Raw genomic sequence first — 13,210 nt, 5'->3', positions numbered from 1 at the left:
TAGGGATTGAGCTCCTAGCTTAGGTGTATTCAAAATGAAACAAACTTTTGGTTCTGCTGGAGGTTCTGAATCACAAAAGTTCCATATAAACTCCACATTCATTAGAACTAACTGTGTGTATACTTTGCCCCTCATTAACCATAATTCATTTTTAAGATCTAGCAGAACAGCTTCCTGGGTGCTCTAACGCCCGTTTGCACTCTTCCCAAGCAGAGGGGCTGGCAGAAGCCAGGGCTGCAGGGATGAGCATTAGAGAGAAGGGAGCAGGTGTCAGAGACGACAGAGGCCCTCGGCACCAGTGGGGATCGACTCTGGCCCTTGAGCTTTTCTCCTACCCAGCCCCTCCTTCATCCCCTTAACCTGTCCTTCTTTTTCACTTATGGGGATTTAAAAAAAAAATTCAGATTAATACGTGGGTACATATAATTAGGTTACATAGTTTGCATCTTTAAGGTAAAGTCCTTAAAGTTGTGGCTGTGTCCTTCACCCAGGAAGTGTGACATACCCCTGCACATGGTTCCTGCTGGCTGGGAACCTACCAACCCCAGTTCTCTACTCCCTTCTTGAATTTAATTGAGTTTTTCTCTCAGGGGAGGGAGGATGTTGTTGTTAACCTACAAGTTTCCAATTGGTACTAAGTACACGTGACACTTGATTTTCCATTCTCGAGATACTTAGGATGGCGCTCTCCAAGTCCATCCAAGTTATAACAAACGGTGCAAAATCTTCACCTTTTTTATGGCTGAACAGTAAATCCATTGATGGGGGTTTTAAAGAGGAGACTGCTTCCCTAGATTTGAGGACACATGGGGGGCATCTGATATTTCCTTGCCCTGCTGCCTTGGTGTAGGTGGTAGGGACTATAAATTAAACCCTTGGCCTTCTTTATCCCCTTTTTGTCCCAAGGCTATCTCCCTGGCTAGAGAGCATTGATTTTTGGAGGCCCTTATGATATTAAAATTCATTCTAAAGCATCTGTCTTATTTTCTGTTAAATAAAACATTCTACAAGGCTTTTTGACCAATTGGATGTCTGTTTTTCCCCTAGTAGCTGTTTTTACATTTTTTGAATTTTGGTGCTTCCCAGAGGCCAAAAACTCCCTGGTCTAATTCACAGCCCATTCACAGTCCTCTCTTCTAGAAAATTACAATGTAGGATGAGCACTTCTCCCTGTACCTTAGGGAAATTTAAATAAATAACACCAAAAAACTTGAAGAAAACTGCTTTTACACAAATTTTCTTTCACAAGAGCAAAGTCAAGAGAAATATAAATCACTAGACTATTGACATCTGAGTCAAAATGTTGGATGGAAAATAAAAACCAGCTTAGAGTTGGCTTTATGTATTTGAAGAATTATTGAGGCTCAAGTTCAAGGTGGGTACCAATCTAAACTAATTAATGAATTCATAAAATGAATGGGCTTGAGAATCGCCCCAAAGTAGAGTTCTTAACAACAAATAGGCAAGCATACTGATGAATGAGTAATTACTAAATGTGAGGTGCTAGAGGAATCAGGGCTCCGGGCTGGGAAATCACAGGTACCTATTTAGGAGAAACCCTGTAAGAAAGTCATCAAGCTGAAACTTCATGGGGAAGAAAGAGACTGCAGAGCAAAGAGGTGAGCTTGGACTTGAGAAGGACTGGCATAGAGGAGAGTTCTGGGCCACAGACATTGTGCATCCCTGGAATGTTAATGAGTGAGAGAACTTGGTGTCAGCAAGGAGGAGGGAGAAGGCCGTTGCAGAGTGAGCAGTCTGGATCAGGAAGGGTAGAAAATTGTAAGGTTAGCACAGAGGCTGCCATTCTGCTATTCTGAATCTGCTTGGAAGTTATTTAAGGCTTTGAAACATGGGGCAAATGTAATGTATTTTTGAAGGTACCATGACTGTTATATGGAGAATTTGACTGCAAATTCAAAGAGAGAGAATAATTTGAAGGCTGTGGTAGGAATAATTCTAAGATGGCCTCCAAGATTCCTGAGCGCTGCTGTACACACCTGTCCAGCTCCTTCTCTTCAGGTGTGGCAGACCTGTGAACACGAAGGAAGACAGCCAGTTGACTTTGAGTTAATGAAAAGGAGATTATCCCAGGTAGCCTGACCTAACCCACTGACATATTTAAAAGAGAGTGAACACTCAGAGAGAGTAGTGTCATTGGCCTGGAAGGGGACAAAGAAAGCCATGCTGTGACCTGCCTGTGCTGTGATCTGGGAGTGGTCCCTGGGCAACGGCCAGCAAGGAAATAGAGACGGCAATCTTAAAGACAAAAAATAACAAATGTGCTATACGCTGTAAGTTCGGAAGAAGACCCTGATCCTCAGAGGCAACAGGAAGCTCTAGTCAACACCCTCCTTTTAGCTTGGTGAGATCCTGAACAGAAGGGCTGACTCTTTTACCTGGACATTGTCCCATGGGAACTATGAGATACTAAATTAGCCTTATTTTAGACCACCAAATTTGTGGTGATTTGTTACTCACTAAGACAACCAATGCATGAGCTATTTTCATTATTCCAGCTTAGAAAAAATGGTGGCTTGTATTTGATTTGTGGTGAGGCAGGTGGAGAGAGGTGAATGGGCCTGAGACCTACTTTAGAGGTATATTTGACATTACTGGCTGATGGATTATGCATGTTAAGGAAGGAAAAGAAAGAGCTAAGAATGGTCTTGGAAAGATTTTTGTACATTTGTTATTATTAGTGACTCCTGGTATGTTGTATTGAGGAGAAGATATAGGAACAGGAACTCATTTCTGGAGCAATGTCAAGAGTTTAGTCTGGACATGCTGGATTTGAGATGTCCAAATGATATTGGTCAGTAGGCATTGGGTATATGAGACTTGAACTCAGACAAGGATGGGCTAGAAATATAACTTAGGATTTGTCAGCACGTAGATAGTACTTGAAGCCATGAAAATGGAACATAGACTAAACGCCATAGAATTTTGACACTAGAGGCCAAGGATCCTGAAGGAAAGAAGAAAAGAAGTGGCCAGAAAGGAGGGAATTCTGGAAAATGCAGCATGGGAAAACCAAGAGGGGACCTTCTCTACCAGGGAGAGCATGGTCACAATAACGAACGGGCGAACATCTCTGGGAGAGAAACACAGCCACTGGTTTTTGACCTTGATTCAAGAGCCATTAAGGCTTCAAGCAGGAACCAGGGTGGTGCAGATGAAGAGTGAAAAAAATTGAGACAGTGGATGTGGGCAATTCATTGTCAAGAATTCTTTATCTGTATAGTGGAGTGAAGTGATAGGGCAGCGACTGGGGGGATTTGTGGGCAAGAGGGCTTTGTGCGTGTGTGTGTTTTATGGGAGATATTAACTTGTGACCATGTGCTAAAGAAGGAAGAAGTAGTTGGTAACAGGGGGAGAAAGGCACTTCAAACAAAGTCAAGTCTGTAGGAAGTTCAGAGGGGATGGATTCAGAACACTTGGCAGAAAGAAGGTGGTTATAGCAAGAGGTAATCTTCATATTTAATTTTGCAATAATTCAAGATTCATGTGTACCTTGCACACACCTCCCCCCAATAATTGTATCTTCTATCATTAGAGCAACAATATATGCAATCCCTGGATTTGACATTGGTAGAATTGTGTGTATTTCTATAGCCCTTGGTCACATATATGTTTCGATTCTTATACATCACTGCAATCAAGGTGTTCTGTCACAACAATGATCTAATTTATCCTACTCCCAACAGCAGCACCAGCCTTCATGCCCTGCCGTGTCCCTAACCCTCGGCAACCAATGATATGCTTTCCAGGTCTATACCTTTGTCCTTTAGAAAATGTTATTTCAATTAAATCATACAGCATATGACCTTCTGAGATTGGTGTTTTGTCACTCAGCCTAATAGCCTTCAGTGTGATCTCAGCTTTTGTGTGTTTCAGTAGTTGCCTCCTTTTTAGTGATGAGCAGTATTCCATGTATGGACATAACATGGTTTATCTGACCATTTGCCTGTTGAAGAACATTGGCACTGATTCCATGTTTTTGAACATACATGGTTCTAAAGTTGGGAGGAATAATCAGGTTTTAGTCTGGATGTAAGCTTTCATTGCTCTGGGATAAATGCTGACGAGAATAGTATGTTGGTCACATAGCAAAATCATTTTTGATTTCATTAAAAAATTCCATATACTTTTTCAGATTGGCTGTACTATTTTACATTACCATAAGCAAATGTGAGTGATGTAGTTTCTCAGCATCCTTGGCAGCATTTGGTGTTGTAACTATTTCTTATTTTAGATTTACTAAATGTTATATAGCAATACTCTTGTGTCTTAATTTTCATTTTCCTAATGCATAGTGATGCTGAACATATTTCGGATTACTTTTTTTTTTTTTTAATGGGAGGACTCTGTGCATTTTTTTTTCAGTCAATTTTTCTCTGTTCTTTGGCTTCAGTAAATTCTGTCATTCTCTTCAAGTTCACTGATTCTTTTCTCTTTCTTTGTTCTGTTGTTGAGACCATACATTGAGATTTGTATATCAATTATTTTGTTCCTTAGTTCTAAAATTTCCACTTGATTCTTTATATCTCCTATTTCTTTGCTGAGACTTTCTATTTAGTCATTTATTTCAACCATGATTTAGATATTTATTAAAGCAGATTTAGGGTGGCTGCTTTTGTCAGATATAACATATTTATCATGTTGGGGAATATCTGATGATTGATTTTTCTCATTTAGTTTGAGTTCCTCCTGGTTCTTGGAATCACAAGGGATGTTTGATTGAAAACTGGACAGTTTGGGTATTATGCGATTCTAGATCTTATTTTAATCTTGAGTTTTAGGAGGACTCCTCTGTCTGTACACTGTTGGCTAAAGAGGATGGGGTGTGACCTCCCTACTACCAAGTGGAGTTTTCCACTTGGAGATCTAGCTTTCCACTCTGCCTCCACTGACACCAGGGGCTGAGGGGCTTTTTGTCACTGCTACATGGGGGTAGAATTTCAGGATCTGAATGCAGCCTCCACTGACATTGTGGGTGGGGTGTCCTCATCTCACAGGAGGGAGGTCTAGAGCAGCTTGTCACAACCTGCCAAGGGTGGAAGTTTAGGCTCTCCACCTGACCTTTGCTGTCAGAGGTGGGTCTAGGGCTGAAGTTTCTTCCTGGAGCATTTAGCTGAATACAGTGGTTATCATCTAAAAGTTTTTTTTTTTTCTTGCTAGACTGCTCCTTTACTGTTCCTTTGGCCAAAGAGAGCAGGATTTTCTTTGTTGTTTGTTGTTGATCATTGTTGTTTTTGATCTGCAGCCATTGGTATTTCTGGGATGCCACTTCTTTGCTATCGAGTCTGGGATATAGAAAGTAAAGCAAAACTCCAAGGAACTCGTCACTGGTGCTCTTCAGATCCTAAGGTCCCTATCTGGACTGCCTTTCTCTTTTTACCTTCCAGATATTTAAAAAAAAATTTTTGTAATATACAAGCCCAGAAATTTTAGTTGAATTTAGTGAAATGAATATGGAAAAAATACACCTAATGTGTCTATACCATCTTCCTACAAACAGAAATCTCCGCCGATATGTTTTATTCCTTCTCTAAATGGCTTTACAAACCTTCAGATCAAAAGGTAATAAGTGATTTCAATTTTCCAGAGGGAAAGATTGAGACACTTAGAGGTAATTTACCTGATCAAAGTTACCTACAAATACACAGCCTTGGCTTCAAGTAAAACCTTGGAATTTTAAATAGTTATTATTTTGCTTTTCCTTTTCCTCTCTGTGTTTGTTAAGAAAGAGAAAAGAAAACCTGAGTGGGGGAGAGAAGGGAAGGAATGGCTGCCAAAGAAAAGACTAAAAAACTACTGCTTTTTGGCTTGAAAGCAGTAACTGTCTAAAATAACTAAGGTAGAACTTTTCAGGGGATTTTATTTAACTTTGAAATGTGGTTAATTTCCACAAATTGATTAGATGATCTTCTCACTCCTTTCAATCTCATCTTGTTAATGAATGGCTTTAATTATTTATACTGTGTTCTGAATAAGTGTCAGAGCACATAGTTAATAATAACTGTCATTTCCTTGATTAAAGTCTTACCCAAATCTGCGAAGAACAGAAAAAATTTATTTCCTTACTTTGCAGGTTGTACCCTTTCCATCAGAACATCTTTGGTTGTATAAATTTGCCAGGTTGATTAATATTTCAAAAAAAAAAATTTTACACTGCTCCCTTAAAACTCATTTTCTTGAGTTCTTGAAAGGTTTACAAATATTGAAAATGCAATGAGAAGTCAAGGGATTAACCTCATTAGCAAATTTTCCTAATTCTAAAATATATTTTCTAATTATTTTAAAATATATAAATATATATTTTAATAATATATATTATATATTATTTCCTGCATTTGCAGGACTTCTGTTCCTCTTTTAGTTTTGATCATTAACACAACTCTCTAAAACTTACCGAGTCTAAAATCTCCAGTGGGAGAAGATGGGAAAGACTCTTTAGAGACACATGAACTGGCCTATCGGTTTGCTCCTTTGGCGGCCATTTTGATTTGTACAGTTCGGACCAGTCACGTAGTGGAGAGAGGGTGGCACAACAGTGTACTTTCTTACAAAGACTATGGAGACCAGCAGACACTAGTTGGCAGAGCAGAATGAGGGAAGGGTGTTATCATTCCAACAGGAAGCTCTCTTGGCTTCTAGGAAGAGTCAAGAGTTGCCAACTGCCTTGGATTTACCCAGGAATTCGGGAGTCCACCCTAGCTACCTACAGTTCAGGAATTTACTGAAATGCTTCCATCCTCTGGTCTTTCCACAAAGCTCAAGACAGAGAAATGTCTCTTTGAAAGCAGCAACCTGTAGATCTTTGTGATCATTTCGACTGAAGAGTTTTTTCCCTTAATTTGCATCCTCTCAGTTGCAGAACTGGCTCTGCTGATGGCCTCCAAATGGTCTCAGGTGGTGCAAACGAGGCCTTTTATTACCTTCATTGCCAGGGATAGCGGTGAGCCCTGGCCCCTCTATTACCTTTATTAGAGGCAGAGGCCATTATCTGCTTGGGGAAGTGAAGAATAGATAATGACATCTGTCTCCTGTTTTTTGGTTTTGTTTTTTCCCAAGTAGCTTTCTGCCATGAAAAAAAAAAAATAGCCATAAAAAACTACCTACAGGAGAGGAAACTTTTGTCCTATGACCTTAGCAGAAGGGTGTTTAGTGACAGTTAGGAAACCTCAACTACTGTTTTGCAGTGATTTCCATGAGGCTAATTGTCACCTCCAAAAATTAGGCCAGAAGGAACATATGCATTTCCCCCTGATAAGGGAAAGGACCTAGGAAGTGAGGATTGGAGATTAGCCCTTTCACAGAGACGGTGCTTCTGACAGTCATCTGAGTCCTGCCACCTAGCGGATAAACGAGATAAATTAGGGTCCACACAGTTTACGTTATCATCCATTGCTGTGAAGACGCCTAACTGAGGCCTTTGGAAAGATGGTTTTCTTTGACTCCAGAAAAATTGCCTCCTTTGAGTATCACGGTTAGGAAGTGCCATGGATCACAAGTCTGTTTTTGTTGTGTTTGTTTTTTACATTTTGTCAGTTCCCATTTGATGTTTCTTTTTGTTTGTTTGTTAGTAGATAATAGTTTCTCTCTAGACCCATCATGCTACGTGAATGTAAGGCAGGCAGGAAGACATCTCTCCGAGGTTTTTCCCTTTCTCTCCAGAACTCAGATCTATCTCCGACTACAGCAAAGAGTAAGAAACACTCAAGAAGATGTAAAAATATTTCCACAAAAAAACTTGGAGCCGAATTGGGACTCCTTTGAATCATAAATCCCATGATTTTGTATTTCCAAATGAATCAGAGCATATCGGGTCAACAGAAGATTATCTTATTTTAACGTTCATTGCTGCATACCAGTTTGAATTTGGAGACCCTCTAAGTCACCTTCGTGTTCTTCTCACACCACTTAACCTTGTTACATATGTAGGGTGACCAGATGTCCCAATTTTGGCGGGACAGTCCCGCTTTTCAACAATTTGTCCCTCGTCCTACTGCATTTTTAAAAAGTCCCAATTTTCGGAAAGAATGAACGAAGGGTCTGGAGAACAAGAAGGGAATATACGGTTTTTGGCTGCCATATGGCTATTTTGCCAGAATATGAGTTTTATATTATTTTTGTTAATTTTATAATGTTAAACTGTAATAAATAATTGCTGAGAAGTGATTATCGAGAACTGCTTATCAAAGTTTGCCTTGTTGTCAGGCCCTGCCCTGCGCAATCCCCTGCCCCGCGTCCCCGCTCTGCCTCCACTCCACCCCCACCCCATGTTGTCCCGCCTTACAGATGTTAAAATCTGGTCACCCTATACATATGAGAAGGTACACCAAAAAGCTTGCAAGGAGTAATGCAGTTTATTTGTGTGCTCAAACATTCAGTAATCTTTGATTATAATACTCTAATTGCAAAATTCCATGCACCTGGAAAGACGATCCCTGTGTCTAGAGACTGATGTTTCAATAGGGTTATTATATTGGTCTCTTACCAACAAGCTATCTCAAGGAAAGGAGACATCTGTAACTTTGCAATTTTGAAATGCAAGTGTTCTATCACTTAGTCTGTTCTGGCTTTCAGCATCTTTTGAGTGCTTTAAATAGCAATGGAAAGGCTTGAAGGTTGATGGTTGTTCCTGGAGAGGGATAACTGTTTGGAAGTATGCTTCAAAATTCAACAAATATTTGTAGAATATCTATGCTATAGAGGGTAGTATTAGAGGCCTTGGGAATTCAGCAGTAGATAAAAACAAAGTCACCATTTTTAGGAAGCATACAGGGCTTCCACATCTGCTCCAGACATCTGCCGTTCCTTTGTCCTCGAAGTGCAGAGAATCCACATTACCTGGAACGTTAGAAATGCAGAATCTCAGACTTCACCTCAAATCTCCTGAACCAGAATCTGCGTTTTAGCAAGATCCTAGAGGATTTATTTATATGGATATAAAATTTTGAGACACTTGCCCGAGGTCACTTTATGAATCCAGGCTATAGTCGATCATATTTGGCCTTTTTCTGACAATGAAGGCGAGACCAGGCAGAGACACAGGCCACATAGGAAAGTGGAGCAGAAGCCTGATCAAACCACATCTGACTCTCTCTCTCTCTCCACTCTCCCCAGGACTTTGTCATTTATGAAGTCGATGTATCCCCTAACATCCTAACTGATGCATTGGCACAGGCTATTTCCTAGCTCCTTACTGGAAAGGCCCACATGTCAAAATACACCTACCAGAGCAGGTAGATGTGGCCAGCTTGGGCAACATGCCCGCCTGGGGACCGCACTTAATGGCTGCTTGCCAGGGTGAATAAATGAGGAACAGCTCTGGAAAATCTCTGGGCTTGGGATTAATTTGGGAGGGAAGGTGGAGGAGTGAAAGAGCATATTTTGCTGATAAAGAAGAGATAATGGTGAGTCATAGAGTATTCAGATGCTTGGGGCTGTTGTGAAAGAGACCAGGGAGAAGCCCTCAGATTCCTGAAATGGGATCTATGTGAAGTGGCCTTAGGCAGAATTGGTCTTCCCTGCGGCCTGCATGCCTTTTGCCACCTTCACTTGCTCTCACTTTGTCTCTTCCACGTGCCCCAAGCAAACTGATAGTCCTCTTGGCCTTCTGTTCAGCGCCTGCCCCTTCTTTTCTCTTCTCTACTTCCCCTTCTGCTTTATTCCATTTCGCTTTCCTAATTCCACTCAGGGTTGTGAGGCAATAATGGGTACTAATATTTATCCTAAGAAGGGATTTCTGGCCACATGTGAATGCTCACACCTATAATCCCAGCACTTTGGAAGGCCAAGATGGGAGGGAGGAGTTCATTTGAGGCCAGGAGTTTGACATCAGCCTGAGCAACATAGTGAGAACCTATCTCTAAAAAACATTTAAAAAATTAGCCAGGTGTGGTGGTAGGCACCTGTAGTCTCAGCTACTCAGGAGGCTGAGGCAGGAGGATCATTTGAGCCCAGAAGTTGGAAGCTGCTGTGAGGTATGATTGCATCACTGTCACTGTGCTGCAGCCTCTATGACAAAGTGAGATCCTGTCTCAAAAAGGAAGAAGAAGAAGAAGAAGAAGTAGTCATCTCTTATATGACTTATCCTAGCATCAACTTCATAAAGGGGAGAGATATCTGGTGTGGATTCCCATCTTCATGCAACAACCCCCTCCACTGCCATCACATAGGATCACTCCATGGAGGTATTAAACAATTGTAACTACCTCCATTTATGGAGCATTTAAGTGCCAAGTTTGGCACTGTCTACTTGCAATGCCACATTTGTTTGAATCATCTTAGCTGTCAAAGGAATACATGATTTTATACGCATTTTTCAGTTGAGGAATTTGAGGTCCAGATGTTTAAGGATTCTTGCTCACAGTTACTCAGTGGGGAGTAGAGATTTGAAACTTTGTCCTTAGATGGACAAACACCACATTATACCACTCGTCTGTGGTGCTTAGGTTTTGCTTATCAGGTTATTTATATTCTAAGAAGTTCATGGTGTGAAAGTCTAGATTATCAGAGCAGGTCAAAGTGGTATGGGTGCTTGGGTCTGGTGGTACATTCATGTTCTCTTAACTAAGTGTTGAGTCAAGGTCACATCCACCAGCAGATTTTACCAAGATGGTGGCTCTGCGTGTTTTATCAGCAGACTTGCTTGTTCTTTCACTGTATGTAACTGTGCACCTTTGTCATCTCTCAGTTATGTTTTGCTATTTTAATCTGAAGTACAGCTATTAGTTCTATCAAGACCCTTATAGGGAATTTAATTCCAGCCTGCTTTTTGTAATGTCTGAGAAATACAAGGTTCAGCCAGATGAAGTGCACACTGCGATTCATGGCTTATGGATGTTAGTTTCAGAACCAGAACACAGTTATCTTAATTACCAGTCTACATTTTACCAGTTAAATATATTTAACCAATTCAATCTGATTTCCCCAACTGCAGATTAATTATTCATCTTTATTTTATATTGTAATACAGTGATATTTTCTAGATGTCTTTCCTTCCATGACTATTTTTCTGGAGTTTCAAAGACTCACAATGTTATTTTAGGGGAAAGGCTTCCAGATAGAAGTAAGGAGCACGGCATATCATGTCCACAAAAATCAATGATAAAACTGAGCGAACTTAACCAAATTATGGAAAGCAACCATTTCATAACTCCTGAAATAAATCCTCCAAGGATATACAACAAACATAGAAACATTTGTTCAAAAAATCTTAGTAAACCTTGGGTAAAAACTGTGGAAATTGATGGCACTTTGGTGTGGGTGTGCTCCCACTCACCCCATCCACATGACCTATTGCAGTTAGTTCAGTTAGTTCTTCCAGGGAATGGTAAGTTCAGAAAACCAGTAACTGCACTGCTAGAAGGGGGTTGGAGCTGAGTACCAAAAAAGCATCACTTCCATAAGTGATCTTGAAAAGAGTATGATCTCATGGCAAACAAAGAAGGCCATCATTGCAATTGTGATAGGGAAAAATAATTTAATGGAGAGAGCCAGAGAATAAGACAGCTATAGTGGTTCTCCATAAGCTTTAAGATATCTGTGGGCTGCTGAAAGGCCAAGTACATGTGCAAAAATATGCGTGTACTCAGGAGAAGCTGGAAAAGTCCCTTGCTATATGGTCATCCTGGCTGATTGTAAGGCTTTGCACACACAGAGGTACAAACCACCTGAGCTTTAAATGCATTTCCCAATCCACACACAGTTCCACCACCAAACTGTGGAAAGATTACTGTCTTAGTGTTTGCGCATCATTTCTGACTGATAATTCATTGACCATTAAATTATGATAAAATAAGGGCAAACTCTAGGAAGCCAGGCTCAACAAATAAAACAAGAATAACAACACAAATCTAAGCAGAGGCATTAAAGGCTATATATTATGGGGAAAGAAGATTCCACAGAATTCATTTAGGCAAATTGTTAAATAGAAAGATCAGCAACAAAAATAACCTAAGGAAGAAAAAATAGAAATCCTGAGTTGCTATAATACATTATCTAAAATGTTCAGTTTTCAAAGAACGAAGCTAAAAATAAAAAAAAAAAATACTTAGCTAGTATTCTTGAGTATCCTTAAATGTAACTTTTAAGGAATTAAAGAATAGTGTAAAAAAAATGAATAACCAGATAAAGTCTTTTTTTTAAAATTTTTTTAATTAAATGATAGCTGTATACATTAATGCAAACATGGGGTACAGTGTAGTGTTTTCATAGACAATTTGAAATACTTTCATCAAGCTGGTCAACATAGATTTCATGTCATTTGCTTAGTCATTGTGTCAAAACATTTATATTCTAGTTCTAGAAAAGTTCACTTGTACCCTTGTTAGACAGATATATAGGTGATCTTTCCAGTCACCCTCCCACCACAGATAAAGTCTTAATGAAAACACTAAACAGAATAATTGTAAATTCTTCTAATGAAAATAAAATAATTGAAGAATCATTCTGGGGGTTGAACAACAGATACAGGCTCAAAGAAAGAACCAATAAACTTGAATTTAGACAAACAGAAGTTATTTAAGCTGAAGAATATAAATAAAAAGACAAAAGAGAATAATAAGATAGCAAAAAGGTAGGAGTAAGAAATAGGACTATCACGGACTACTTCTTTACCTTACAAGAATTAAATTAGTATTAATCTGAAGTTAGATTATAATAAATTAAGGTCTAGATGGCAAGTTGTAAATCAGCCATTAAAAACATTGAAAATCATATAAAAAACATATAAAAATCATATAAAAAACAAGAAAGGATGACGCCCCAGCACTCTACCAAGGGTGATAAAGTGAGACTCTGTTGCTATAAAAATAAATAAATAAACAAATAAACAAGAAAGGAATTAAAAATAATAGACTACAAAATATTTGCCACAAAAGAAAGTAGTAAGAAGAATCAGGAAAACAAAAGAAACATGAAACAAAGTGAACAAGTAGCAAAATGGCAAACATAAATCAACCTAAATCAATGATTACAATAAACGTGAATCGATTAAACATTACAATCAAAAGGCAGAAATTTTCAGACTGGAAAAAAACTCAAGCTCCAACTATCTGCTGTCTATAAGAAACCAACTTGATTCACTGACTCAAAAAGGTTGAAACTGAAAGCGTGAAAATGATACGGCATGCAAACTGCAAACTTAAAGATGGAATGGGCCTGCTGGTATCAGACGAAATGGACTACAAGATAAAATATG

At 39.3% G+C, this 13,210-nt stretch overlaps 1 protein-coding gene across 1 annotated transcript in view; it reads left to right on the top strand.

Moving 5' to 3' along the window:
* BMP2 (bone morphogenetic protein 2) overlaps positions 1–12,575 on the top strand; it is a 34,868-nt gene extending 22,293 nt beyond the window's left edge. Inside the window, exons 4-5 of the mRNA XM_003788019.3 lie at positions 6,538–6,542; positions 12,565–12,575. Coding sequence (XP_003788067.2) covers positions 6,538–6,539 — 2 coding nt within the window. The 3' untranslated portion in view covers positions 6,540–6,542; positions 12,565–12,575. The remainder of the gene's footprint in view (positions 1–6,537; positions 6,543–12,564) is intronic.
* Positions 12,576–13,210: the final 635 nt, after the last annotated feature.

The sequence above is a fragment of the Otolemur garnettii genome, unplaced genomic scaffold (assembly GCF_000181295.1).
Source record: "Otolemur garnettii isolate 467f Iridium unplaced genomic scaffold, OtoGar3 scaffold00025, whole genome shotgun sequence".
NCBI classification, from domain to species: domain Eukaryota; kingdom Metazoa; phylum Chordata; class Mammalia; order Primates; family Galagidae; genus Otolemur; species Otolemur garnettii.
Note: the sequence above shows the minus strand (reverse complement) of the source record. Positions and strands in the feature narration are given on the sequence as shown.